Below are 26230 nucleotides of genomic sequence, written 5' to 3'. Positions count from 1 at the left end.
TTTCTTCTTTCCCTTGTGCTTTTTCCTCCCCAAATCCTGAAAAGAGACTGATTATTTCTCTTGGGATAACCCAGACTGGATCAGACTTGGAAGGATTCATGAAGGGAGGACTGAATCTGGAGTTGAGGAGTGGAGTAGCTGCATCTCACAGAAAAAAATCTAAAAATATTGGCTGATAACAGTCAGTGGTATTTCACAGTTGTGATCTGAACCACAAACCATGTGCAAAATCAGCACATTTGGACACAGCTTTTGCTGTCTGAATTTGTATTTTCTGGGTAGATTTGTTGCAGGATGATGGTCCATGGCTTACAGGGCTTGAAGGCCAGTGTGGGGTTGGTTTGGGGAATGATGCCCTGAGGGAACCCTTGAGGAGCACAATTCCCTTGGTTGATGTGGCTTCTTGGATAACATTTCTGGAGCTTCAGAGCTGCCTCTGGAAGTGACAGAGAAACACCTCCAGAAGTTCAGGGCACCTCCCCAAAGTGCTGGGGTGGCTCCCCAGGTGCCTTGGCCTCTGCTCCAGTGTTTCCATCCTGCTGTGCCCACTCCCTTCATGGAGCAGGCAGTGTGGGCCAGCTTAGCAGTGTTTGTCATGGTGGGAGCAGCTCTCCCTGCTCCAGGAGCTCTGGTGCTGCAGCCTCACAGGCTGCACTCAGCTCTTGGCCATCTGCACATTCTCTGGGTTTCCGTGGAGCTCAGTTTGCATCCAAGCCACATGTCAGCCCTGCCCCAGGGAGGATTAAGCTCAGTCAAGGAGGAGTCTCACTACTGAGAAATGTTTAATTTAAAAAGCAGTTTCCTTCCACCTAACAAGCAATACTCCTTCTGGAGTGAGAATTCCCTCAGAACACTGGCTGGGGCTGAGCACTAATAAATTCCTCTTCTCTCTCTTTTTCCCTGCATCTCCTGGAATCTCTAGCATCTCGTAAGTATAATCTTAATTTTTTTATTTCCTTGTCTGTTGGTGTCCTGGATAAACTCTCCTGTCCTGTCCATCACATTCACTCGTGCTTTCCCTGTGCTAGGGGCTGGCAGGAGGTTAGGTAGCTACACCTGCTAGACCTACCTGGATCCCACCAAACCATCCTCATCCTCCGAGTGCAGCCCTCAGTTGCTGGCACACTTTGTCCCTCAGGATGCTGCTGTGCAGAGAGGGTGTGGCTGCAGCTCCCAGGTGCATTCTGCAGAGCAGGGATGGTGGCTGCTCCTTTGGGCCACGTTCTGATGTTTAAGGGAGTGAGGAGCTGTGGTTTGAGTGCCCTGACCCACACGAGGTGCTGCCCAGCCCCCTGGGCAGCTCAACCTGTGTTTTCTGCTGAGAGCTTCCCTCTGTGTGTCCCTTGTCCTGTCCACTTCCAGGCCGTGGACTTGGTTAATGCCTTGAAATGGTTTCCCAGGGCGTTCAGGGGCTACGCAGAGAGGAAGAGACGGAAACGAGAGAATGATTCTGCAGCTCTTATCCAGAGGTAGGGCCCCTTCCCCGAGCTGTGACTGCTGTTGCATGGGCCCTTGGGGTCACTACTGAGCCCTGCTGGCATTGACCGTGGCTGTCCCTGTCTCTGTGCTGTCCTGGGGACGCTGGCAGTGGCTCTGCTGGAGCTGAGGAGGTGAATGATGCTCAGGAGAGCTGATCTCCATCTTCTTAAAGAGCACTGTCTAGTTGCTTTTAGTGTTCCACATGATCTGTGCCTCAGGCAGAAAAATATGTACTTTAAAAATTAAAGATGTAATTTCCACATTCCAGCTTGGAATTCCAGATCATCACGGAATGGCTTGGATTGGAAGACATCTAAAATATGATCTAGTTCCAACTCCCCTGCCACAGGCAGGCGTTTATTTGAGGTTAGATGAATATGTGCCGTTGCTGCATCTACAAATGCACCTCAAAAATCTGAGACCTAGGCAAAATTGACATCTCTAGTGACCAGGAGTCAATTTTTAAGTTTTTTTTTCAATAATAGAAGAGAAATCAAAGTGGCTGGGAACTGAGTTGTTGTCCAGAAGGGCCTGGTTTCCTTCTGTAGGCTTCCTATGGCATGTCACTTACAGTAGGAATGAGAACTGGTTTGATTTTTTAAATGTGCCAAGACTTGTGGCAGCCTACTGAAAAGGATAAGACAGTATCTATGTCATTGGTTTAAAACTGCCATAATCACTTCAGCACTGTTCAAAACTAAGTGGGAGAAAAACATCAGGTTTTCTTAACTGAGAAATATCTTTTTTTGGCAACTTCAGAGTAGTGAAGTTTTTTTCATCAATAACAAAGAGAAATAAAAATCCAAACTAAAGACACTCTAAACAAGTAGACAGTGTATCTTTAAAAAGAGAGATTTCTCAGAATTTGTTAGGCAGAGGCAAGTCTTGGTTAGAAAATGGTTTGTGAGTACAGGAGCAGTTGTGTCACTTGATGGGGCTGTGTAGTCAGGAGAGAGGACAGAGTCACCTGAGCCATGTCCAGCGTGTCCCTTCTCCTGCTGTGCACCTGGGCAGGGCAGGGCAGGCAGCCTGGCTGTGCCTGTCCTGTTCCAGAGAGGAGTGGGACAGCACTGGGGGGGACAGCTCCTGCAGGGAGCAAGGAGAACCCTGCTATGCAGCCCTTGGTGGGTGTTTTAGGGTTCAGCTGTTCTCACACAGCCCCTTCAGTGCTGAGTCCTGGTGTCCAGGGAGGCTGGATTGTGTGGTGTGGCCACAAGGGTGGCCACTGCCTGTGGTCACTGCGCTGCAAAGAGAGAGAAAGGACAGCAACACACACGGAGCTCTTTGGGGAAAAAAGGCCAATTTATTGTACAGACAGCCCGGATTTAAAGTGTGTTAGTGCAGCCAGGACAGGACAGGAGCTCATTGGACGATTGGGAAAAACATCCCTGGGACAGCACCTCAGGATGTGTCCCACGGGAAAGACACCAGGGGTTAATCTTTATTATGAATTCCCTTCTGTTTTTCACCATGTTATCACCCTGGGAGACTCCTCCCTAACTGAAGCTGCAGTCAGCTTGTCAGCCTGGGAATGGAGCTGAGAGTCGGGAGAAATCCAGGCCTGAAATGAATTGCCAAGCTGCAGTTTCCTAGCTCTCTAAACGTGTGTGTCCACAACTGCCTGTGGAGTGAGGGCTGCCCAGAGCTGCCAGAGAGAAGAGTGTGAGAGGTGCTGTCAGGAATTTGGATAATGAAAAGACTTCTGGGCAGAGTGTGGTGACCCACTGCAGTGTCTTGGAGCCCCTCTGGCTGGGATGGATACCCTGGAGGTGCCATGGGCCATGCAGACCATGAGGCACACTGGAGGAGAGCTGTTCAGAAAAGAGAGTGATGAGGACATTTCATCGCTGAAACTTGAGGGATTCTGGTTTGTGTCATGATGGGCGAAGGGATCTTGTAAGGGATCAAATGCCACAGGGTTCCTGGGTGCAGTTGCAGGAGCCAGGCAGGAAGGCTGGGCAGGTTTGGGGAGCCCCACTGCCCATGGGCAGAGCAGCTTTCCCAGGTCCAGTCCTGTCATGCTGAGATGCAGGCACAGAGGAGCCTGAGGAGCCAGGCAGCTGCAAGAAGCCCTCAGAAGGATCTCGATATTCACAGCTCAGCCACATTAGGAGGCAGACCCAGACTTGCAGTACTTTTCCAAAGTGCTGTTTTGTCAATAAGAAAATAGATGGAGCTAAAGATCTTTGTCCCATTCTGTGAGTATTTAGTGCAGTGGTTAATCTTGAAAAGCTGGATTCTCCTTGGATCTTCTCTCAGCAGTGTTTAGATGGTATTTAGGTCTCTTATGGGAGAGCCCAAGCTGTCCAGGCAGCTGGGAGCAACCTTCTTCCATGGCAAAAGCTGCTTTACCCCTCTTCCCCCAGCGTCTGAAGAAACTCCTCTGTGGAGAGGACAGCTGGGCATTGAACAGAAAGGTGGGTTTTACTCCAAAATGCCAAAAGCCCAAAGGATGTGACAGTGGCCTTGGGCAATTAACATTGGTGCTCAGTGTCTGGTATGATATGAGGCTCACAACAGACCATAAAGATTTCCATATCACATATGTCTAAGGCTTTTTTGTGTAAAGAACAGCCCTGGATCCCTTAAAAAGTTGTATTTATTTGGATTTTAATCTCATGCACTGTAAGACCCCAGAGGGCTTTGTACAAAGAGCCAGGCCAGGGATGTGTCTAAAGGGGAACTTGTCTGATCCACAGCACTGAATCTTCATGTACTCAAGTAGAGACAAAATAAATCCTTGGGAAACATTAATAGCCCAAGCATAGACAGAAGTTTGGCATGGAATAATGCTGCTCCTAGCTGCTGTTTTTGTTTCTTGCTGAATTTGGAGCCTGATGACAACAAGGGATCCCAAGTCAAAGAGGGGAGGTGCAGGAGGTGACATGGGTTCTGTCCCATGAGGACTGAGTTTGTGTGGATCTCCCAGACAGGAACAGATGTATCCCAGTTTCTCTGAACAACTTCTTGTCAGTGCTGGAAGTGTCTTTTGGTCGAATCAGTTTGCTAAAGCATCTGCATGGTTGTGCCATGTCCTTACTCACCCCACTTACCTGTGTGTGAGCCAGACAGCTTGTGACTTACCCCTTTCACCAGCTGTGGTGTCTGTTGCCTGGTGTTTGCCCTGTGTGTTGAGGGGCACAAGGAATCCAGGAAGGCTTCCCCCCTCCAGGGGCTCTCTGTCATCCTGGGGCTGCACTGTGGGGTGAAGCCACAGTCACTGAATAGATTCATGGAGAGGTGATGCTGCTCTTGATGCTGATTCTCCCTGTCTGCTCTGGTGTCCTGTTTGTTCTGTCCTGTTCCTGCCTCGTGAGTGATGAGAAACTGAGACACTGGTCCCTTGCACTCGGAGGGGCTGGGCAGAGTCCCTTTGCCGTGGCCTCTCAGGAGTGGCCAGGACATTCTGTTTCACACAGACCTGACTCTGGGGTGTAGCTGCTCCCCAGGGCTTTCCCCTGGAGCTGTGTGCTCTGCAGGCCCGTGGAGACAGGCAGCATCACTGAACTCTGCTGTGCAAGCAGGGAGAACCTGCTTTGGTCCTCCCCAGCTCTGCCTGGAGAGCAGCAGGGCTGCATGGTTAGCAGCAGCACAGGAGGAGCTGTAGGAGCTGCTGTGTTTGGGAATGAGCACAGCCATGAGTGTGGGGTGTGCAGAGCCTGAGCACCCCACGTTCCTGCTGGAGAGAGGAGAGCAGTTACTGCTCTTTACCAGGAAAAAACCAGGAGAGAACACTGCCAGCACGGGCAGTGGGTGTCCTCAGCAAATACAGCACAGGTAAAGCTTAACCAGAGAAAAAGGAAAGCAGCCACGAGCAGGGGGCTGCCCTGTGGGACCCCACTTGCCCTGTACCACCAGCCCAGGGAGCTCAGAACAGCCCCACTCAACAAACATCACCATCCCCAGCACTAAATCACTGCAGGCTGGGGACCTGGGCTCTAGTTTGGAATGCCCAGAAGGAAATATGCCATCATCCCCATTTTGTTTTCTTCCTCCCTGTTTTCACAGTCCTGCTGGGCCCAGGTGTAGTTTTGTGTCACCCTTCTCAAAGGTTGTGTTTGGCCTTTCTTTCAGGAATTTTCGGAAGCACCTCCGCATGGTGGGGAGCCGAAGGGTTAAAGCACAAAGTAAGTGAGCACCTGGAATTGTGGATGTGGGGTTTGTGGGAATTCTATCACATTCAAATGTGAGTTGAAAGGACCTGGCTTTGGGCTGGAGAGAGGATTTGACCTGTTGGTGCCATTTTACCCTACAAACAAGAAGGCCAGGTGGTTGCAGGTGTCCAGGACGTGTGGATTCCTGCAGCAGCCTGAGGCTGTTCCCAAGGACCCTCTGCTGTGGCTGTGGGACATCCCTGGTGCAAGGCATGGAAGGAAAGCTGCATCATCTTTGTCCCCTGTGTGGAATTTGGTGATCACTGGTGTGGAGGCCAGTGAGGAGAACCCAAGCTGGGAGTGCAGCAGAGCTCCTGGCCTCTCTTTGCAGCTGTGACCAGCTGTGGCTCCATGTGCCACACAGACTGCTGGCTGTCCCCTCCTCACTTGTCTTACTGCCATCACAGCAGGACCTGGGGGAGACTTACCTGGTGGGAACTGAGATGATGGTGGAAGGAAGAAAGAAGAGCATCAGAGAAGAGATTGGAACAAGGGGCAAATCAGGGAGTGTTACGCCTCACTGGGAAGAAGTCACCTCTTAGGACTACAAAATGGCAGTTCCCTTTCCCTGGGGAAGGCAATAATCCTCCAAAAGTTGATTGGGCAACTCCCTTAGTGCTGTGAAAGTGGTGTATCCTGCTCCTGGGAGCTGAGGATTGCTCCAGAAGAGAAAGCATCTTGTTCTTCCCACCTCCTGACCAGGCATCATGTACAGAGTGCCCACAGCAAAGCACTGCTGAGTTCAGTTTGCATTCTTTCCTTTCTCATATGCTGTGGGAAGTGATCAGCAAAGAGCTTTGCCCTTTCCAGAGTCTTCATTGGCAACTGAGTTAGCACTGCCTGATGTGGACAGGGCTCACCTCCATGAAACTCAGGCATGCCTCTGTCTGAACTCCTGGGTCATGTTTTCAAAGCTTTCTTTCTGTGCACAGTAGCTAAATGCCTGGGTTTTACTGAAAGCTGAGGATGGAGATCACCTGAAGATGTGGTTTGTCTCCCCAGACACCCACGGTCACCACACTTCAGCAGGGGACAGGCTGCCCTTGTGATGCTGACCTGCAGTGAATTCCTGTGCTGCTGTTACTCAATTCCCTGCTGCACACTCTGTCTGCCACCAGAAATAGGTATTAGTGCCCATAAGTGGCTGTTAATCCTGCCATAATGGCTCTCACTTGGGCTTGCCAAGTCAGACATGGTGGTTGCCAGTTCCCAGGAATTTGCCTGCGGTGCAGCCGTCTGAGCCAAGCTCCCTGGGTTGTGCTTTGGAAATGCTGGTGCAAACAATACAGCACTCCTTGGGAGGAAAAAAAGCTGTGAGTAGTGCTCACAAGAGCACTGCAGGCAAGCAGAGGCTGAAGGATTTCCTCTTTTGCAACAAAATGTAGAAAGCATGAGCTTTCCAGAGACGTCTCCCTGCTGTTTGGTCCAATTCTGACTGGGGTGTCAGTAGAGCATTAAGGGAGAGCTGACTGGAGAGCTACAGCCTTCTTCTGAGCATGCAGGTGCCATTAGCTGTGCAGTGCATGTTTCTGTGAGGCCTTGGAGTCTGAGCATTTGCACTGGACTGGCCTTGGTTAAATTGAGGTTTGAGCTGTGTGCATTTAAGGAGAGACCATCAAGTGTTGTCCCTTTTCTGTGTTCCATGTCCCATCCTGTGCACAAGTGGGCACTTTGTCTCTGCTGTGTGGAAAGGACTCACGTTTGGCAAGTGGAAGGACCAGCCCAGGGGAGTCTGTGATGTGTGGCTTTGGTGGCAATCTGCTGGATGATTTGTTTGCTGGCAGCAGCAGAGGTGCTTTGGGATCTGTTAATGTCGTGCTCTGGTTTTATCCTTTAGCATTTGCCGAACGGCGTGAGAGGAGCTTCAGCAGGTCCTGGAGTGACCCGACTCCCATCAAAGCTGATCCCTTCCATGACTCTCGAGAAAGTGAGTTCTGAGTCCTTTGAGCTTCCTCCTGTGGGTAAACCCTCCAGTAGTTGCTGACTGGAGTCCCACTGGAGTAACTCCTCTGTGCCCTTCTGTCCTGTCTGTGATCCTTTTTTAGTTTCCTGAGATCGGAGCAGGTAACGCTCCAGGTGTATGTACCTGTTCATCTGTGTGTCCCTGTATTTATTTGTAGAGCACCACTCATCCAACCTCAGGTTATTGAGCAGTTGCCAAAGGGTACCCAGTGTACAGCTCTCTTACAGCCCTGTGTTCCCATCATCCATTATCCTCTTGGCACCAAAACAACCTCTCTGGAAGCTCACCAGTCCAAGGCTGCCTTTACCATAGTGGGGCTAACATGGCTTCCCATGCAGGAGCCCCTTCTGAGCTCTTTCCTAGCCTGGAATAGCTCAAGAATACAATTGAGATAGAGCTTTGATTTTCTGCACAGGTGATAGCTTGGGGCAATCTGATCTTCATTTGGGCTGCCAGGAATCCCTCTGGGAATCCCCAGTAATGCTGCCATGTTCTGCTTGAGGGGTCTGAGATGCTGTTGTGTTCATTTACAAGAAGGAATGCCAGCATCTTCTCACTGTATTCTTATAAAGGGAATGGCTGTTTTACACAGATTTTATTGCAAGCTTGTAGGCAGGAGCTTGGTGGATATGAGTTTGCCCATGTTGAAGTGAATTTCACTAATGAAATGATCTGATCTAGCAGGTAAGCATGAGATCTGGCCAGATAGGTGTAGAAGACCCAGGTTGAAGGGGGAGGTGTATGGAAGGCCAGGTTCAAAACATGACCCTGTTGTTTGGCAGTCTGACTCCTCCCTGCTCCCTCAGCTGCCCGGAGGCACATGGAAAAGCCATGGAAAAGCCATGGAAAAGCCATGGAAAAGCTGTGCTTCACACAGGCTCCAGGCACTGCTCAGCGACATTTGGACATCCCCAAAGGCTCAAACAGTGGCACCTCAGTTCTCTTTCCTCAGTCCAGCAACCATCTCTGTTTTTAACCTTTAATGGTCAATTATATTCCTTCCAGATGTTTTTTTCCCCAGGAGCATTGAAGGCCAACAGGTAAGGTCAATTTGAAGAGCAAGTTCAAGTCTACTGTTGCAATATGACTGTGTTTGTTGCAGCTGTCGTCACGCACGCTCTAAGACTTCTCTGCCAGGATCAGTCTGACCAACAAGACAGATTTTCTTTTTAATCCCTCAAAAGATGTAGTCAGAGCAGTAATTACTAGAAGGAGACCAGCTTTGAATTCTTTGGACTTTTGCTTACCAGCCTGGCAGTGCTGAAGTGTAGAGAGTCTGTCTGTGCTCTGTCTCCTTCCCCATTTCTGGAGTGACAGGGTGACTGTTGTGACTTAGCATTTGAAAACCAAGCTTGGTGACTGCAGAGTGATGAACTTCTGTGACACGTGGTGTGAGCTCTCTGTGCACTCTTCATTTGTTCCATGTTTGTCTGTTCGAAGACACCAGCCCCAGAGTGGTGTCTGTCACTCTGTGGGTGACAAGAGGGCACGAGTGTCGTGGCACCTCTTGTGAGGAAGCTGCCAAGGCAGGCTGGAGTGGGGAAGGCTGTTCTGCCCTTGTAATGCTCCCTGTGTTCTGGCAGGCCATGACCTTCAGGATTCCTGTGGGACTCTGGACGGTGACTTTGACTTGAACTGGGAAGCAGAAAAGGAACTTGAAGCCATGGCATGTGACGGAGAAGACTTTATTCCACCAAAAATAATGGTGAGAGTTTCCAGCTTATGCTCTGCCTGTCCTTTCAGTGCTGCTAAGTTCAGGATCTTCATGGGAAGTCTGTTCTATAGGCACTGCCTCAGGTGTCTGTGAGGGTCAGTCAGATGAACCAAGACATGACATGGGTTCAGATCTGTTACTGCTGGGGGTAATGCGTTGAAAGAAAACTAGAAGGAGGGATCTGTAGTCCAAATCACAGCAGGACAGACACCAACACAGAACCAAGACAGCCTAAGGCTTGTTACCCTGAAAATAGAGACCTGAGCACCACTGCCAGCTCTGCACCCACAGCAACGAACTGTGGAATCACAACAGAGCTCAGAGCTCTGGTTGCTGCTGGAGCCAGCTGAGGCTTCAGCCAGAGCTGTCAGGCACTGTCTGACACCTGCAGCCCTGTGCCTGCTGTGCCTGGTGCAGTGCCAGGCCTTGGCTGGACCCTCTGCAGGTCCCACCAGACACTGAACACTCTCTGCAGCCAAAAGGAGGTTTTGCAGGAGTGATCCTTGCTGGGATACAGCATCCATGGTGATGCACAAGCTGCTGCATCCTCTGTGCATCCCAGTCTCCCTTTCCCAGACTGTTCTGGGCCCAGTGCAGCCTGAGGGCAGAGCTGTGTGCTCATGGATTGGGAGTCAAGGAGATGGTGACACTCAGGGGCTCTTGGCAGGCATGGGGTGCTCTGGGCTGGGAGCTTTCTGCTGGGATGTGGATAGACTGGGTTAGCTGTACCTCGAGTAATACCTGAGAACAGCTGAACAGGGCACTGTTTTATGGCCTTTGTGCTTCTGTCCAGACTCTACTGCCTTCTCCTCATGCTGTTGCACCTTTTTTCCCCTTTGCAGCTCATTTCTTCCAAGGTGCCCAAAGCAGAGTATGTCCCAACAATTATCCGCAGGGACGACCCCTCCATCATCCCCATCCTCTATGTAAGTAAATCAGTTCTGCTGTGGATGAGAACAGGAGTCATAAAGAGACTTTTTTATTTCCCTAGTTGCTGTTAGGGTGACTCCAAAATGCTGATGTGATTTGGAAAAGCTGTCAGGAAGGAGCTTGGGGGTGTGTGGAACCCAGCTTTGGGGTCTGGGGTAGCTTTGTGGGGTCTAGGGGGAGCAGTCAGGTGGGTGGAAATGGCACACGTGGGCTCTGGGCTCTGCAGCCCAGCCAAGCTGCATGGGAGGATTATCAAGGGAAGGCAGGGCAGGCATTGCCAGGCTTAGGGCTCCTCCTTATGCTCATCCTTGGGATAAGCAGCACCTCAGAGCCTGGCAGTGACCCACCAACCCCATCACCCCACGTGCAATGGGACATCCCTTCAGTCATTAATTGAACTCTGACTTTTCCCTGGCATTCTGGCCTGAGCAGGTGTCTGAAACAGCAGTGAGGAGTCATAGGTTTCTTTTTCCTAATTGCTGAATTTGGAAGGGAAGGTGAGACTGAGCCCAGCAAGGCCAGTGTCAGTGTGCAGCAGGCAGTGCTGCTGGGCCTTAGCCTTGCTGCTCTTGCCTCTCTTCCTTGGAGGGTTGTTCAGTTGTCCTGATGACCCTGCTATGGCTCAGGCAGCTGTGTTGGGAGCTCAGCCAGCTCGGACAGGGGTAAAGCCAGAGAGAGGCTGCAAAACGTGGGCCAAACAGGCACTGCTGATGTTGGCTGCATCTGAGGGACAGTCTGTGCTTTGGATGTGTCTGCACATTCAGCTTCAAGCCTTCAGGAGGATTTGATCTTCATGGACTGTTCAGTCTTCAGCTTCTGTGCTGAAATGTAATTTAGGGTGAGGGTTACTGCTGCTGTGACCAGCAGCCAGCAGGTGGTGTAAATGTGCTGTTAAAGCATCCTTGGGATGGGACTGTGTGGTTATTAGGGAACTGGTGGAGTGACAGTGAACCTTTACATGTCTTCTGTCTTGGTTTCCAGGACCATGAACACGCCACCTTTGATGACATCCTGGGTACGTGAGTGTTACCTCCTTTTATCTCCTGCCCGTTGCAAATGTAACCATCAATATTTAAGTCACTCAGCTGCCCTGAGCTTCAGCTGCCACTCACAGAGGTGTTTTTGTCACCCCAATGACCCCTGACAGTCAGTCAGCTGCTCTTGGATGTGCTGTTGTAATCAACATTCACTTCTGTGGCCTGTTTTCTGTGCCTAACTCATGGTTTGTGGCAGAGGAGCTGAGGCACAGGGCAGCAGGTGCCTGTTCATTGTACCTGTGGTGGGGAGTGGGAGCAGTGACAGAGGGCCAGGAGGGCTGGGGCTGCTCTGGAGCTGTGGTCACTACAGAGCAATGCCTGGTGCTGTTCATCCTTTCTCTGCCCTGTCCCCTGCTGACATTTCCTGCTCCCACAGCATCTTTGGCAGGTATTGAGCACTCCTGCCAGCTCATCTTCCTGCCCTCAGGACTAAGTGTAAAGAAATAAGATTAATTTTGAGCTTTGTCTGTGGTTCATCTTTTCCAACTTTTTTTTTTTTTTCCCCAGAGGAAATAGAGAAGAAACTTAACATTTATCGGAAAGGCTGCAAAATTTGGAAGATGCTGATATTCTGCCAGGTACGTGAAAGTTGTTAAACACTTGGGTGATTTGTTACAGATTTGTCTTTTTCTATGAGGAAAATGACATAGAGGAACCAATCTTCCAAAGTCAGTTTCCATTAAAGTTGATGCCAAGGCACAGCTTTCACTTCCCATTTCCCAGACATGGAGCAGTCTCAGGTTGCTGTGACAGCAGGAAATGAAATCTGATTTAGTGGGGTCAAGTCAAGAGCTGGACTGATTCTCTCAAGGAACCCCAAACAAACCAGCACTGACCTAGAAAGATACCAGAGACAAGAACAAGCACTTGCAGTGTCATAGTTATGGTTTCCATCCAGCTTCACTGTGACAGTGACAGTGGTGTGTGTTGTGGGCCAGACTGGCAGATGGCTCAGCTGGGAGCTGGAAGCCAGAGGACACGGGAGAAGGGTCAGGCCCTGCTGGATTTGGGGGTTGCTGGGGATTTCCTTCCCAAATTTGCTGTTCCTCGTGGTGGTCAGCTGTGGACTTCTGGGCAGCTGTGCCTTGAGAAGTGAGGGAGGTGACCAAACTGAACTCCCTCCATGTGCCCAGTGCTGCAGAGGAGCAGCTTTGCTGCACACTGACCTGGAGATTGTGTCTTTTAATGTTCCTGGTGTTGTGTCAACCTGTTCATGCCTCCTGCTGCCCAAGTCCAGTTCCTCTGCAGTGCTGCTGTCCCTGCTGGGCTCAGCTTCTCTACTGCCCACTCCCAGCATCCCCCAGTGACAGGGACTTTCTTGTCTTCCCTATTACTCTCCAGCCACCCACAATGGCGTTTTTAATCTATTATTGTGCCTTTCTAGAGTGATGCAGGCACAGAGCAGCAAAAAGCAGGGAATCCAACCCCCAGCACAGTGCCCGTGTGTGGATGTTCCCTGAGCGTGCCCGCAGTGCGGGGCTGCCCTGCTCCCTTGTGGCACTTCTGGGAATGGCTGGGCAGGACAGGAAACGCATCCGGGGTTTGTTTCCTCAGGGCCTGTGCACAGGGGTTTCCATCTGTCCGTCTGTCTCTTGCAGGGAGGCCCCGGGCACTTGTACTTGTTAAAGAACAAAGTTGCCACTTTCGCCAAAGTGGAGAAGGAGGAAGATCTGATCCTGTGAGTGGCTGTGTTGTGTTCTGGGCTTGCGTGGCGTTTTTCTGCTGGGTTTGCTCAATGTTTGCAGCACGTGGTGGAGCAGGAGAAGTGAAGGGAGCTGGGGTGGCTTGGTCAGGGGATGAGGAGGCTGAGGAGGCACTGAACAGCAGCTCACAGCTCATTCAGGGACAACAGCAAAGGTGGCAGAGCTGAGCTTGTCCCTGGAGTGCTGCAGCCCTGTCACTGGGAGATTTATACTTCTATCTGTTTAGTGTTTATGTGGATAGAGACTGTCAAAAGAGGAGGAAAAAAAGGATATTTCTTCTACTGAAAACAACTTTGCTGCCCACAAATGAGAACATGCACCCCGAGCCTCTGGTGCTGTGATACCATTGCTAAGCTGGTGACTATGGCAGAAATCCAGAGTGTTCCCCCACAGCTGACTCTGGCCAAGGGGAAATGGAATTTGTCTCTGCAAAGCCTGCTCAAAGTCCAGCCTGTTACTGAGGAGGCTTTTCACTAACATACCAGCCTTCAGCTGGGAGTGCTGAGCAATTTTGCTGCTCCTTGCAGAGAGTAGAGCTTTGCTTGTTTTGCTGCCTACTCGCTTGTGCTGGCTCAAACTTGCTTGGCTAACAGTGCCTGGCTGTGGGGGAGAGGATGTACACCAGCCTGTTCCTACACAACTTCTTGTTGGCATGAGAACTGAGTATTAAAATCAACATCTGCTCAGCAATCTCATGCCCTGGCACAAACACTGGCTGTGGAATTCTCCAGCACGTGTGCACATCCACGATTCTGAGCACATCCCAGGCATAGCTGCTCCCAAGCTGATAAACCAGGGATCTGCACGAAGCTGTAAACACAGAGCTGAAAGTCTGGGAGCTTGGAAATTAACGTCTTTATCCAGCTTGTGTGTTCCTGGGAGGCAGTGCTGAGGAAAGCTGAGGCTGCAGTCTGGTTGGAACACCCATGGAGGAATTTCTGGGCTTTAGAGCCTCCCAAAAGTCTGCTCCAACCCTCTGCCCAGGGGAGGGGATCGTGTTTCACATCCCTCAGGCACCAGTGCCTGGTCACAGTCAGCACACATCAATTGGGGTGACTGTGAGCAGCACCAAGCACAGGCTGACATGGCTGGGCTGTGTTGTCTCACTCAGAACAATCTCTCCAGCTGTTCCCTGCTGATTTCATGCCCTGGAAATGAATCAGTGCACTGATAACCCTCGTGTTCAGAAAGGGCAGTTGTTGCTGGAAATGGGAGAGAGGAAGCTGGAGGGGATGATTGGTAAAACTCATTCCAGAAGCATTCCTGGGGGACTTTGCTCCTTCCTCCTCACCTTGGAGCTCCCTTGGCTCCATGGGCTGCTCCTCCTTCTCTGCCACCTGACTTGGACCTGCTCCTCAGGCCCTGGATCTGCCCCTGTTCTTTCTTGTCTGAGATCCAGTGGCTCTTCCTGAGCAGTTTCTGCCCAGGCTACAAACCTTGTGCCGTGTCTAAGTGCTTTGTGCACACATCCTTGGCATTAATCATGCCTATGTGGAGAAATTTTTTTTTAATCGTGTGCTCTGTTTTTTCCAGCTTCTGGAAGAGGTTGAGCCGACTGATGAGTAAAGTCAATCCTGAACCAAATATCATCCACATCATGGGCTGCTATGTTCTTGGAAACCCCAATGGGGAGAAGGTAGGAGCTTGTGGGTCACCCCTGGAATGTCAGGGAGGTCAGAGTCACACTGGGAGCTCTAAACCTGCCTCTTCTGCTGGGTGGGAATGTGTGGGAGATCCACCCTCTGGACTGTGGGCAGGGGAGGAAGGATTAGTGATGTGTAGGACAAATAACTGAGACCTTTGAGGAGAAGAGTTGTTCAAAGCACTTGGTTTATTTATTTACTGCTGAGATAGATGTTTTAAAGGACATGGGTGGAAGGTTTTCCAGAAAAAATGTGGGCAGTTCTGGGTGCTCAGGACTCACCATTGTTTTCACTGTTAACTCTGATATGTTTTCCTTTCAGCTATTTCAGAATCTGAAAAACTTAATGAATCCTTATAGGGTTGCCTTTGAGTCTCCACTTGAACTATCAGCTCAAGGTAATTTATTTCCTGTACAAAAATGCACACACACACACAGACACACACCTTGCTAACCAGTCTGTCTCTTTCAGAGAGCATCTTCATCAAAAAGCAGTTTGACTCCCTTAAGTCCTGCCATGGTCTTTGTTTAGCTTGTAACCACCTTGTGTAGTTCAGCTGCTGCTCCTGGCTTTTCCCTTGCAGTTCCTGCATCTGTTCACATCATTTCAGATGCCCTGTTTGTTGTGCCTGAGGCTGTAGAGCCTCTCCTAGGATCCTGGCAATGCAAAGGAGACAGCTTTCCAGGCTGAGTGTAGGAGAATCCATCGTTATTAGGGCATGAGGAGTCTGGGGGGGAAATGCCCATGGAGCAGAACCTTTTCTGTAGCCAGGTGTGCTGGGAGCTCTTCTCCAGAGCTCAAACCACTGGCACCAAGTGAATGGTGTCAATAAGCAGCTGGGATATGGCCCATCAGAGCCATTCTACAGCTCAGTGTGCTGGCCCTTTTCCCTTTTTTGTTTCCTGTAGCTCAGATATTTCAAGGAGCTACAGGATTTTTCCTGTTTGTTAATCAATGTCAGTAATTCACAGTGCAGTTTCACAAGCAACAGATTCTGAGTTTGCCTCTGTTCTCTAATCTTTGCTGTAGGTCTTGGCAGATAAAACCATGCAGGATTCAGCTGTAGGCATTTCTCTGCTGCCCCCAGCTCTGGTCTCAGCACTGCTGGATTTTTCTTACCTCCCTTCATCCTCAGGAATGTGCAGGAGTTGAGCACATTGGTGCTCAACTGTGCAGAGCTCACAGAATCCCAGAGTCACAGATTAGTTTGGATTGGAAAGGTCCTTAAGGATCACCCAGTTCCAGCCCCTCCATGGGCAGGGACCTCCCCTAGCCCAGACTGTTCAGTTCTCTGGGTGTGATCAGTTCAGCTGCACACGGTGCCTGCACAGCTCCCAGAGCAAACACTCTCAGATGTGTCCAGGAGCTGCTTGCAGGGAAATTCCCAGGTTTGTGGGCAGCACAGCAGGCCAGGCAGTGGTTCTGTGTGCAGGCATTAAAGCAGCTGAGCTGAAGAATACGTCTGAATTTATCCCCTTGATCAGTCTGGGACGTACTGAGAGTGTACCCTTGTAATCCTTTGCAAAGTCATCTAAAACTAATCTTAATCAGACCTCACAAGTGAAAATCCCCTCCTTGAGCCCTGTCTGCAGGGCAGGGTTGTTTGCCCTTGTGTTCTCAAATGCAGCTCCTGGCTGCCTGTGAGACTCCCATCAGTCAGAGGGGCTGGGGGACACAGCTGGCACTGGTGTGTGCTGGGAGGTCATTGCTGGGAGCACAGGAGGAGGACAGGGATGGCCTGGTCATTTAAAAAAAAATGTATTTTTTAATCTGAATTTTCAGTGTTAATTATTTTTAGTGTTTCTTTACAAGGAGTTAACTCTTGGTTTACAACCTCTGAAGTCCCTGTGCCTCACACAGGCTGTGGCTGATCCTGTCCAGCCCCCAGCTCCCCTCAGCACTCAGAGCAGAGAGGTCAAAGTCTGGAGAGAGACTTTGTGCTCAGTTCCTGCCCCTGGGGACAAACCCTGCCAAGGGATTACAGGAGCTGTTCATGGTTGAGGAGATCTAAAAAGATGTTTGTTTCTCACGGGCCCCTCCACGTGCTCAGTGTCAGTGTTTGCCATGGATGGGTCGCTGTGTCCTGCCCCAGCCAGGCTGGGGGTTTGTGCTGCCGTGTTCTGTCCCCTCTCCCTCGTGCTCCTTGCAGGGTGTGACCTCTGTGCCTCGTTTCACTTCTAGGTAAGCAAATGATTGAGACTTACTTTGACTTCCGCCTTTACCGCCTCTGGAAGACCCGCCAGCACTCCAAGCTATTGGATTACGATGACATTTTATGAGCTGGAGAAGACTTTGCAAGAGGAAGCTCATCACCAGTGTCCAAGAAGTCATGCTTTATTGCAGAGAGACTTTTTTATTGGCACAGGGAGCCCTTCACAGCCCTACAGGAGGCAGCAGTGCTAAAGGGAGGGAAGGAGGAGCCCTCGGAAGTGTCGGGAGGAAAAGTGTCCTGGGCCAAGAGAGACTGGAGGGAAGGGGTGACAGTGACACCTCGCTGGCCTCAGTCCGAGCCCTGGGGCCTCAGGAGGAGCTGTGTGAAACGAGGACAGGATGGAGTTCCTGGCAGAACTGAGCTGTTTTGGGTCAGAATGGGCCAGATTTGATTCCAGGTCCTTTTAAAGACTTTTGAAGCTCAGGTTTTCTTACAAAAAAACACAAACCCAGTTAACCCATGCACTACAGTGAAGAAGTCACCAGAGCACAGAGGAAGCAGGGGGTTGTCCTGGTGGGACTTTCTGTGCTGGGAGTCCTGGAGAGCAAGGACTGCTACACCTACTCCTGCAAGCTTAGAGCAAGATCATCCCGTTTCCATGTGAATATATACTGGGATATAGAATTGAAATATTCTTTTTTGTTTGTTTGTTTTGTTTAATAGAAAATAAGTGCAATTTTTATAGCGAGGGAGGGGGTAAAGTCCCTCCCCATATTTAATTAGTTAAAAATAACACACCATAACCAATAGATGAGGTATTTTTGGTCTGCTTGAAAATATATTCAGAATGGTAATATATCTTCTGTAGACATATTTAATCACCAGCAAACATGGTTTTAACATAAGTTAGCAGACCCTGCATGTCTGCTGCATTGGTTTGGTTCCTTTCAGAGTAGCTGTGCTGCACTACCTGTACGTGCTCTCACGAATGTATAGTTCTCCTCCAGTTAGCCACAATTTCATTACTTTCTATTTTGCTGCTTGCAAAACTATGGAACTTTAGTTTTGCTGAAATACTTTAGGTTAGAAACACGGGACCTGGCTGGGAAGCCTCGGTCAGGCTCGCTTTGGTATAAAAATGAATTAGAAATTAATAGCCATGGTAATTAATTGTTCATGCCAGTGTTTTGCTGTGTGTTGGGAGAGGAGCTCTCTTCGTGTGTGGAGACCCCTCTGAGGGGGTCTGAGCACTGAGGCATTTGGGAGAAATGCTTCTGGAGGGACACAGCACAGGCTTGGAGCATGACTTTGACTCCTCTCTGTTCACTTGATTGCCAGTTGTTTGTGCATAACCCACCCCTTTTCTCCTGACCTGTTTCTTGGTCTGAGCTGCTCAGCCCCTTCCTGTGTAGGACAGAGAAAACCCCGAGCTCTGTCAGAGCAGCCTGAGAGCCCAGGTCTGTACTTGATATTTAATGGTATCTTTTGGAATCTATTTATTTTTGTTTGGTTTGGTAAGGGGGTGCTTTTTCAATCTTGGAGATGGGGCTTTTTTCACATTCTGCTGTCCTTTCAGAGGACAAATAGTACTTAGAGCCTGTGTAGGTCACTGGCAATTCTAGGAGGTTACACAAGTTATTTCTTTAACAAGCAAAGGAAGTGACAGGGAAGGGTTACCTTATTTTCCTGATATCTCAAATTTGTTGATTGTGAAGTGAAGGAAAATACATGTAAAAATCTTCTTTTAACTACTTACAAAGAGAACTTGGTGTTCTGATCTGTAGAGTCCTCCTTCCCCTGTGCCATACCTGTGGTTGTGATTTTGGGGAGCAGGCCCCTGGCTAGAACTGCTGAACCCTTTACATTTAGAGCAGTTTTATAGCAAAACTTTTGAAGAAATAATGTACATACAGTAAGGAGAGGAATAGGTGGAGAGAGATGGTTTTAAAGCCACACAGACAGGTGTGGGCTGTTGCCTCCCCCAGGCTGGGAGCTTTGGTAGCCACGTCTCATCCCTGGACTCAGTCAGGCTTGTCAGACTTACAGTGAAGGGGAGAACAGGCACCACTCTGTAGCTTTTGGGAAAAAAATGCCAGAAATAAAAAGAACCCCAGATTTATGCCAATTACTGTTTAACATTGGAGCTTCCACCAGCTCTGCAGTGAGAAGTGGGAGCCAGAGGTGCAATGAAAGCACAAGTCATGTTTTCTAGAGAAGGAAATGGTTGCGGGAAGATTAAAATGCTGACACAAAACTCTCTCCCTTTCTGACCCTTTCACCTCCTAACTGGAGACAGGCAAACTGTTCTTCTTTCTCGAATCCCAATTCAGTGAACTTGGTAGCATGAATGTAGCATTGTGGAACTATTGAAAATCTTACTTAACCCCAAAGGGCCCATTTATGTATCCACTTGAGTGATTTCTCTGTAGAACTGTTGTATATCCTCACTGACCACTTGTAGTACTTGGGGTGCAAAGTAGAAGGTAGATTGTACAGTAATTTCTGTGTTGGAATGGACTATGGACTGTTCTGGTACAGTTTATGGCATATGACAACTGATGAATGCATTTCCCTCCAAAGATCTATATTCCTCATAGCTTGTGATGTTTATGACATGAACATAATTTTTCCTTTGTAGCATTCATTTGCCTAAAGAGATGAAATTCTCTCAGGGCTGTGACTGGAATAGAGTTGTGATGTTTGATGTCCTGTGTGTGGCAGCATCCTTGGAGTTAACCACTGGTGACAGGAACACTTTTATTCCCCCTTTTCACTGGTGGGGTTTTTCAAGTGGCTGCTCGGAAGGGAGGGGGTCAGCAGAGACAAATAAAAATAGTAGTTATTTAAACTTGAGAAGCAAAAATAGAGCCTGGAACTTCCTCAGTCAGGCCAGCCTGTAAAGGATGAGCCCAGCTTGGTCCCAGCCAGGACAGCCCCAAGGCCCAGATTTTCCTCACCCCTGTGCCCCTGCAGCATCCCCTGAGGTTCTGGGGCTCCCTGCAGTGCCCTGCCCGGGGCAGCTGTGGCTGCTGGGCACACAGACAATCTCTCATTCCACTCCTGCCTGTTCCTGCAGCTCTCACCACCCTGCTCTCGGGGTGTGTCTGAAACCAGTTCTGTCCTGTGCCACCGGCAGTTCCGTGTGCCTGGGCTGGGTGAGCACAAGCAGCTCCATCCCCACTGCCCTGTTCCACCCAGAAGCTGCTGCTGCTCCTCTGTACTCTGGAATTGCTTTAGAGGGGCAGGAGAGTTCACTGGTTCACTGGAAGAGAAGCAGATTGAGCCCACATGGCTGAATTGGGTGCCAGCCCAGGCTGTTCACCAGCCACAGGTGAGGGTTTGTGCTGGAGGCGGTGCTGGATGTGACCCCCAGCCCTCGGCTGGGTAAATGTGTTATCACACCTGTTAAATGTGATAAATGTGTTATGGCCCAGGCTGGCAGTGTCACCTCCAGGAGAGGAGAGTGGCAGGAAGGCCTCAGCTGTCCCAGCCCTGCTCACGTGCTGGGAGTGGCCCTGAGGATGCTCTCTGGTGCCTGCAGGGAATGTTCACTCAGCTGGAGAGTTCTGGGGGATCACAGATCCTGTGGATGTGGCACTTTCAGAGAGGCTTTTCTCTTTTCCTCTTGTTTGGCTGGGAAGGAAAGGGAAGAAGAAAATTCAAGTTATCCACGGGATGTAGAAATAGGTAGAAACAGATAAAGCTTTTTGCACCTCTGCTCGTGCTGCAGCCACCAGCTTCCCTTTGCAGCTAACCTCCAGGCCTGGGGTGGAAAACATGAATTCCCAGATAATCCCTTCCTGTGTAAAAAAAAAAAAAAAAACAAAAACAAAAGCAGAAAAATCCTTGTAGCTCCAGCAGGACATCTGACTGCAGAAGGTACCCAGCCAGCTCATCCTGCCTTTGTGAGGACTCTGCTGTGGGATCCCACCTGCTCCCACCTCTGGAGCCACCAGAGCCAGTGGAGGGGCTCGGCCTCTGTGCAGGAAACTCCTGGAAGGAATTTATTCTCCATTCCTCAGCCTGGACTTGCTGCCTGGAGCTCAGCACAGGGTTCCTGCTTCCAGTGGTGTGTCCATGTGCTCTCGTGTCCTCGCCCCCAGGCTCTGTCCCCAGCTCTGGGGGTCACTCTGTGTGCAGGGAAGTGTTGGCTGGATGTGGTGTCCGGCTGGGGATCCTGGCACAGATCCACCCCACAAACAGCTCCTGCCTTGCTGACCTGGGCCTGGCAGTTCCTGTTCCCAGGCTCTGCTGGCAGGGCTGCTCTGCACCCTCAGCAGCACAAGTGGGGTTGGCTGACAGAATGGAAAATGCTGGTTGTAAACAGCCAGGCCGGCAGGATCTGGGAATGGGAGCCTCTCCTTAATCCCGGCCCCATTCGTAATCCCACTGGAGGTGGAATGGCAGGCCTGCTCTGCTCTCCTGGTCTGAGTGTAAACATTCAGCCCCTCACAAGCCAGTTGGAGTCACACTTGGTTATTATTAGTGTCTTAGTCCAGGATAAGTTATGTTATTGTACGACTGAGAATCCTTCCAGGGCCCTTCCAGTTGGCACCTGCTCTCAGAACCCTCCACCAGGGATGTGCTGGGCCGTTTCCTCCTTCCTGGGGAACCAGGCCCCACTGCCCACTACCTGGGCTCAGGTAAAGCTCAGCTCAGGTCAAGCTGAGTTGCTCTGTGCTCTGGGTTTTGCTGTGCCAGTCCCTGGAGCTAGGGACAGCCCTTCCTGAGGATCCCAGTGTCCTCCCAAGGGCTATTGAGTGGTGATACCATTTTCCACATCATCTGTAAAGACTGTGTAATCCTGTATTTTGTACCACTGACTACAGCCTATCCCTGGCTTTCTGCATCTTCCATGCAAGTGTTTTTTAATTCTCATTCTGGAAACACAAGCCAAAGTCAACTGGAAACTGTTAACTGGCAAGTCAGCCTGTTCATGATCTCCTCTGTGGGAGCTGAGGGAGTAAATGGGTGGTTAAATGGCCATGACCCTGATTGGGATCATTGTTATTCCCAGGTGATCCTGCTGTGTCATCGGCACAGTTAATGGTAGATAACCTCTTGCTGGGGCAGTGCATGATCTATCAAAGAGCACCAGGAACCAGCAGCAGCTTTGGTTCAGAAATAACTTCAGCCCAATTTACTGCCAGTGTGAGAAATGTAAAGACTGAAAGGAATAAACATTGTGGACATTAAATGTATAGAATCTGTCTGAAGAGAAACTACATTGCTTTTTTCCATAAATGTTTAGTAAATATTAAAGAACTAATGCAACCTAATAATTTTTTCACACTATTGTATTGCTTTTAGAGTATCCATAAAAGTGGCATAGTTAAGGACAAATAAGACCCATCACGAGTTGTTGCCCTATATTCCGAGAATGGGGATAATTACTCAATTCATTGGACATTCCAAGCTTATCTCAGCATCCCAGTGGCCTAGTGACAATCACAGCAGGAGTGCCCTATAAACCTTTAGCAGGAGGAACCTCTCCACCTGCACTGCTGAGCTGAGAGAGACTCCCAAGCACCTGATGGAGCCACGTGCTGGTCCTGTGTCCCCAGGTGCTGGTCCCGTGTCCCCACATGCTGGTCCCACGTCCTGGCGTGGCCCCTGCTGTGCTTTTTCCCATCTCTACAGCCACTCCCTCGGGCACAGCCCCTGCCCTGCTCCCCTCTCCTCCCAGGGTCCCCAGGGATGTGTTGGCTTGTACCTGGGGAATGTTTCTCACCTGAGTGACTGAGCTGCTGCTGAGGCTGTGGACTCGTCACTGGACCAGGGGCTGGTCACTGTCACTGTCCCCTAGTCCCTGGCTCAGGACCAGCTCAGGTGCACCTTGGGTGGATTCAAAAAACTTGAGTGGAAAGTGGGGGGTTATGAGATCATTGGTTTGTAATTTGTATTTTTAGTGCTAATTCTCCATTGTAGTAATGCAGACCCACCTACAAGGTGCTGTAAAGGTGGGGCTGGTGCAGAGCTGGGAATTCAAGGACAGGGATCTTTGCCCTTACCTTTGGAATGCCCTAAAAACCTCAGAGACAAACACAGCCAAGCGAGGCCCCTGAGCAGGGATCCTGCTCCCTGCTGTGCCCCTGTGCTCAGACCTGACTTTGCTGAGGGTTCAGGTGGGGGTGGCTGAAGGAACCGAGCAGGTTTGGTGTTCCCCATCCCAGGGAAGCAGGCTGGAGTCATACCCAAATGTGCTGAATAGGCTGTAGCTTTTCTGCTGTGTATTTCCTGTTGTTCCTTAATAACACTATTCCTGGAACTGGGGTGACTTCAGTTGTGATACCAAGCAACAAAACAACCTTAGCTCTCAAGGGCTGGGAGCCAGCGCCCTTTTGGGATCCTTTTCCCCTCGGAGTTCAGGAACCAGTTTTCATTTCCAGCTCCCTTTGCTTCTGCAGAGTGAGGGGACATCAGCAGCTTTCTGAAAAGAAAACTCGGTGCCTGAATAGCGAGGAGAAAAGGAAACAGTGACAATGGATCTGGTAAATATGGAGGAGGGTAGATTATGTCCAGTAAAGCCCCTGAACTCTGAGATGATTGAGCGAGTTTCTTTCACTCAAATGAGAAAAAGAAGCAACATTATCAAAATGATGGGGGGAGCCCCAGACCACTTCAGTGGAATTGATCAGTTGACAAACCTTGTGAAGATAAACCACTCTGCTGATTCTGCCTCTGCTCTCTGTGGAGTTCAGAGGGAGCTGACAGCGTCCTGCTCCTTTCCCAAATCCAGCTTGAGTGCAGGGCAGTGTAGCTGCAGCCATCCCTGCTGGCTCCAGCACATCCCAGCACTCAGAGCCCTCCTGGCTCTCCCAGTAGGAAGCTGAAGGCAGAGCAGGGGCATAAGGAACTGAAAATGAGAGAGCTCTGGGGTTGGAGAGCCCAACCTGGGACATGCCGGTTTGGGCCCAAAATGGTCTTGAGGTTTATGGAGAGTTTTGAAAACAAAGACTGTGGTCTCTGAAGTCTGGATGAGCCCTGGAACAGCAGGATGGCTCCTTGGGAAAGTGAGAAGGAGGTTCCATAGAGCCCAGCACTCTGGCTGGGGTTTCTGGCTGCTGCTGCTGTCCAGGCATGGGGCCAACCCTGCCTGACTCAGGAGCCCTCTGCCATCTCTGCTGCCTCGGGTTTCTCTGGGGCTCTGCTGCTTTGTGTGGGATAACCAGGCCTCGAGTACATGAATATATCTAGGGCTAAAGACATGATTTAATAAAAAGAGATGTTTCTGGGAAAACTGGTTTTGGTCTCATTTGTTTTTGTTGTTTTTGTCGTTCTCTGGCTGAGTTTATAAACCCAAAAAATGGCAGTTGGCAGATGCTGTGTGAGGGAAGTGATGTGTGATGAACCTGTGGTGCAGGTGAGGGACCTACAGGCACTGGGCACCTCTGTATGGCAGCAACTGAGCACACAGGAGCAAAGCTCCAGAGGGACAAGAGCCCAGGTGCAGCTAAAAGGGGAAGAAAGCAAAAAATCCTGATAATTTAAACAAGGGACCATCTGAGAGCCACAAATCCAGTCTTGAGGATAGGACAGAGATAGCTCAGTGATTCAGGTTCCAGCAGCCTCTGCAGCTTAGTGAGCATGGGGTGCTAAGGAATTTAGAGCGCATTAGGGATTGTGCCTCTTCCTGGGAGGAAGGCTTATCCCTGAGCACCCTTCCAGACACAGAAACAGAGCCCTGGAGAAATCAAGGGGAGGTTAAAGGCCTGGTAATCCCCCCGGGGAAAACAGACCGGCTCCAAAAGACAAGGAGGGTAGAAGGCAATGAATGAATTCTGATAAACCACTTTCTCTCCCACGGGCCTGTTTGAGTGAATTGCCAAAGGGAGCAGCCCTGGCTTGAACTCCCAGCTGCAATTTTCCCCTTATCTCCAATGCTGACAATCACCTGCATGTTCATCTTCTGATAAATGTGGTAACTGCAGCCCCTCAGCACAAAGAGAAACAGGCTGGACAGCTCTGTCATTTGAGCAATTTTTCTTCAGCCCTGGGATGTCTCAACCTCCATTTCTCCTTCTTCCCTATTTGGGGATATTCTCCATATGCCACCACCACAGTGAGGTGGGACATGCCGTATTTACCTCAGCTGTGTGACAGATGACAGAAATCACTTTTAATCCCTTACCACCCACTGCACAGCCTTGTGGCACCACTGGTGCCTGGAGGACCTTGTGCCCAGAAAGATGTTCTTCATCCTTTATCCTGGAACCATTCCATGTGTCCTGGTTTTAAATCACCACCATGAGATACAAAATCAAATTTGCTGGAGAAGCCCAGTTATAAGGGATTACTTTTCGCTATTGCTTCTCCCTTCGTGCTCTGTTACACGCAGTGGGTGATGGACACACACAGGAGTGGGAGCTGTGCAGACAACCTGAGTTTAATGTGAAATCACAGAGTCGTGCTGGGCCCTGCTCTCTCCCTGTCCCCTCGTCCCCTGGCTGTACTTGGGGCTGTTCCTCAGACCCAGCCTCTGTCGTGGTGTATCCGCCACGTCCCCTTGAGGCTCCGCAGCCACATCAGCCGTGCCCCGGCTCTGTGCCCCGCGGTGGCACTTTGCCATCAGAGCCTCCCAGCGCTGGCCTCTGTCATCATCGCACCTGGGTTTTGTAATCGAGCATTCCTTCTTGTGTCAAAATACGAGCGGGATTCCCGGGAGCCTCTTAGTACCAGCACCGGGCACTCGGCCGGGGCTGCCCGCGGGTGCCAGCACAGCGGAGCAGGGGATCAGCTCCAGGGCACGGCTCGCCGGCCAAGTCACACTGCCCAGCCCTTGACACTTTCACTGACTCAGCCGAGGCTTGGAGCACTTGACAGAAACGATAGAAGGCTCTCAAATCCTGACTGGCAGGGGAGGGGATGAATAATGGCTGGATTTATTGTTTTGTTCTAAAGGCAGGCGGGCATGCAGTGAAACTCACAGATGTCAGGTTCAATGCCCACAAAGGGAGGTGTTTTCTTTGCGCCAGGTGCAGCAAAACTGTGTGGGATTCATTATTTCAGGATTTACGGGCTTTACACAGGCTCAAAAGCCAACCAGACAAGACCACGAAAGAGAAATCCATTGAGATCTCCGAGTACAAAGGCACATTGTTGGCTCTGGACGTGCCTGAGCCATGAGTCACCAGAGGCGGGGAAATGTCTCTACCCGCTTGCCCCGCTCTTTATCCTCAGCCCCGGGCAGCCGCCGTGGCCCGGCGAGGGCTGGAGGCAGATGGTGCGTGATGGACCTGAGCTGGAGGGGGTACGGCAGGCCATGCGTGAGCCTCGCATCACCCTGGAGTTATTTAAGGTGAAAGGCACGGAGCTGCCTCCTCCCCAGAGCGCCGCTTTGCAGCAGCCCAGCTCCGCAGGGCACGCAGCCCACTTGGGCGCCCGACACGGGCAATAAAAGCTGTTTCCAGCGGTATAATTTCCAGGTCTCGTTTGAAGAGGGTGTGCAATTGCTC

The 26230-nt window shown here is 50.4% G+C and overlaps 1 protein-coding gene across 4 annotated transcripts in view; it reads left to right on the top strand.

Moving 5' to 3' along the window:
* The window catches only part of NSMF (NMDA receptor synaptonuclear signaling and neuronal migration factor), a 45992-nt gene extending 26513 nt beyond the window's left edge, over positions 1–19479 (top strand). Inside the window, exons 5-15 of one of the 4 annotated variants that reach the window (XM_088177663.1) lie at positions 1401–1469; positions 5554–5606; positions 7471–7560; positions 9180–9301; positions 10153–10236; positions 11222–11255; positions 11785–11855; positions 12876–12955; positions 14514–14616; positions 14945–15020; positions 16805–19479. In XM_088177663.1, coding sequence (XP_088033789.1) covers positions 1401–1469; positions 5554–5606; positions 7471–7560; positions 9180–9301; positions 10153–10236; positions 11222–11255; positions 11785–11855; positions 12876–12955; positions 14514–14616; positions 14945–15020; positions 16805–16902 — 880 coding nt within the window. In that variant the 3' untranslated portion in view covers positions 16903–19479. The remainder of the gene's footprint in view (positions 1–1400; positions 1470–5553; positions 5607–7470; positions 7561–9179; positions 9302–10152; positions 10237–11221; positions 11256–11784; positions 11856–12875; positions 12956–14513; positions 14617–14944; positions 15021–16804) is intronic. The other 3 variants (XM_014881075.2, XM_088177664.1, XM_088177665.1) reach the window with 3 other exon arrangements.
* Positions 19480–26230: the final 6751 nt, after the last annotated feature.

The sequence above is a fragment of the Sturnus vulgaris genome, chromosome 22 (genome assembly GCF_052056855.1).
Source record: "Sturnus vulgaris isolate bStuVul1 chromosome 22, bStuVul1.hap1, whole genome shotgun sequence".
NCBI lineage: Eukaryota > Metazoa > Chordata > Aves > Passeriformes > Sturnidae > Sturnus > Sturnus vulgaris.
This window is presented reverse-complemented; position numbering and strand designations above follow the sequence as displayed.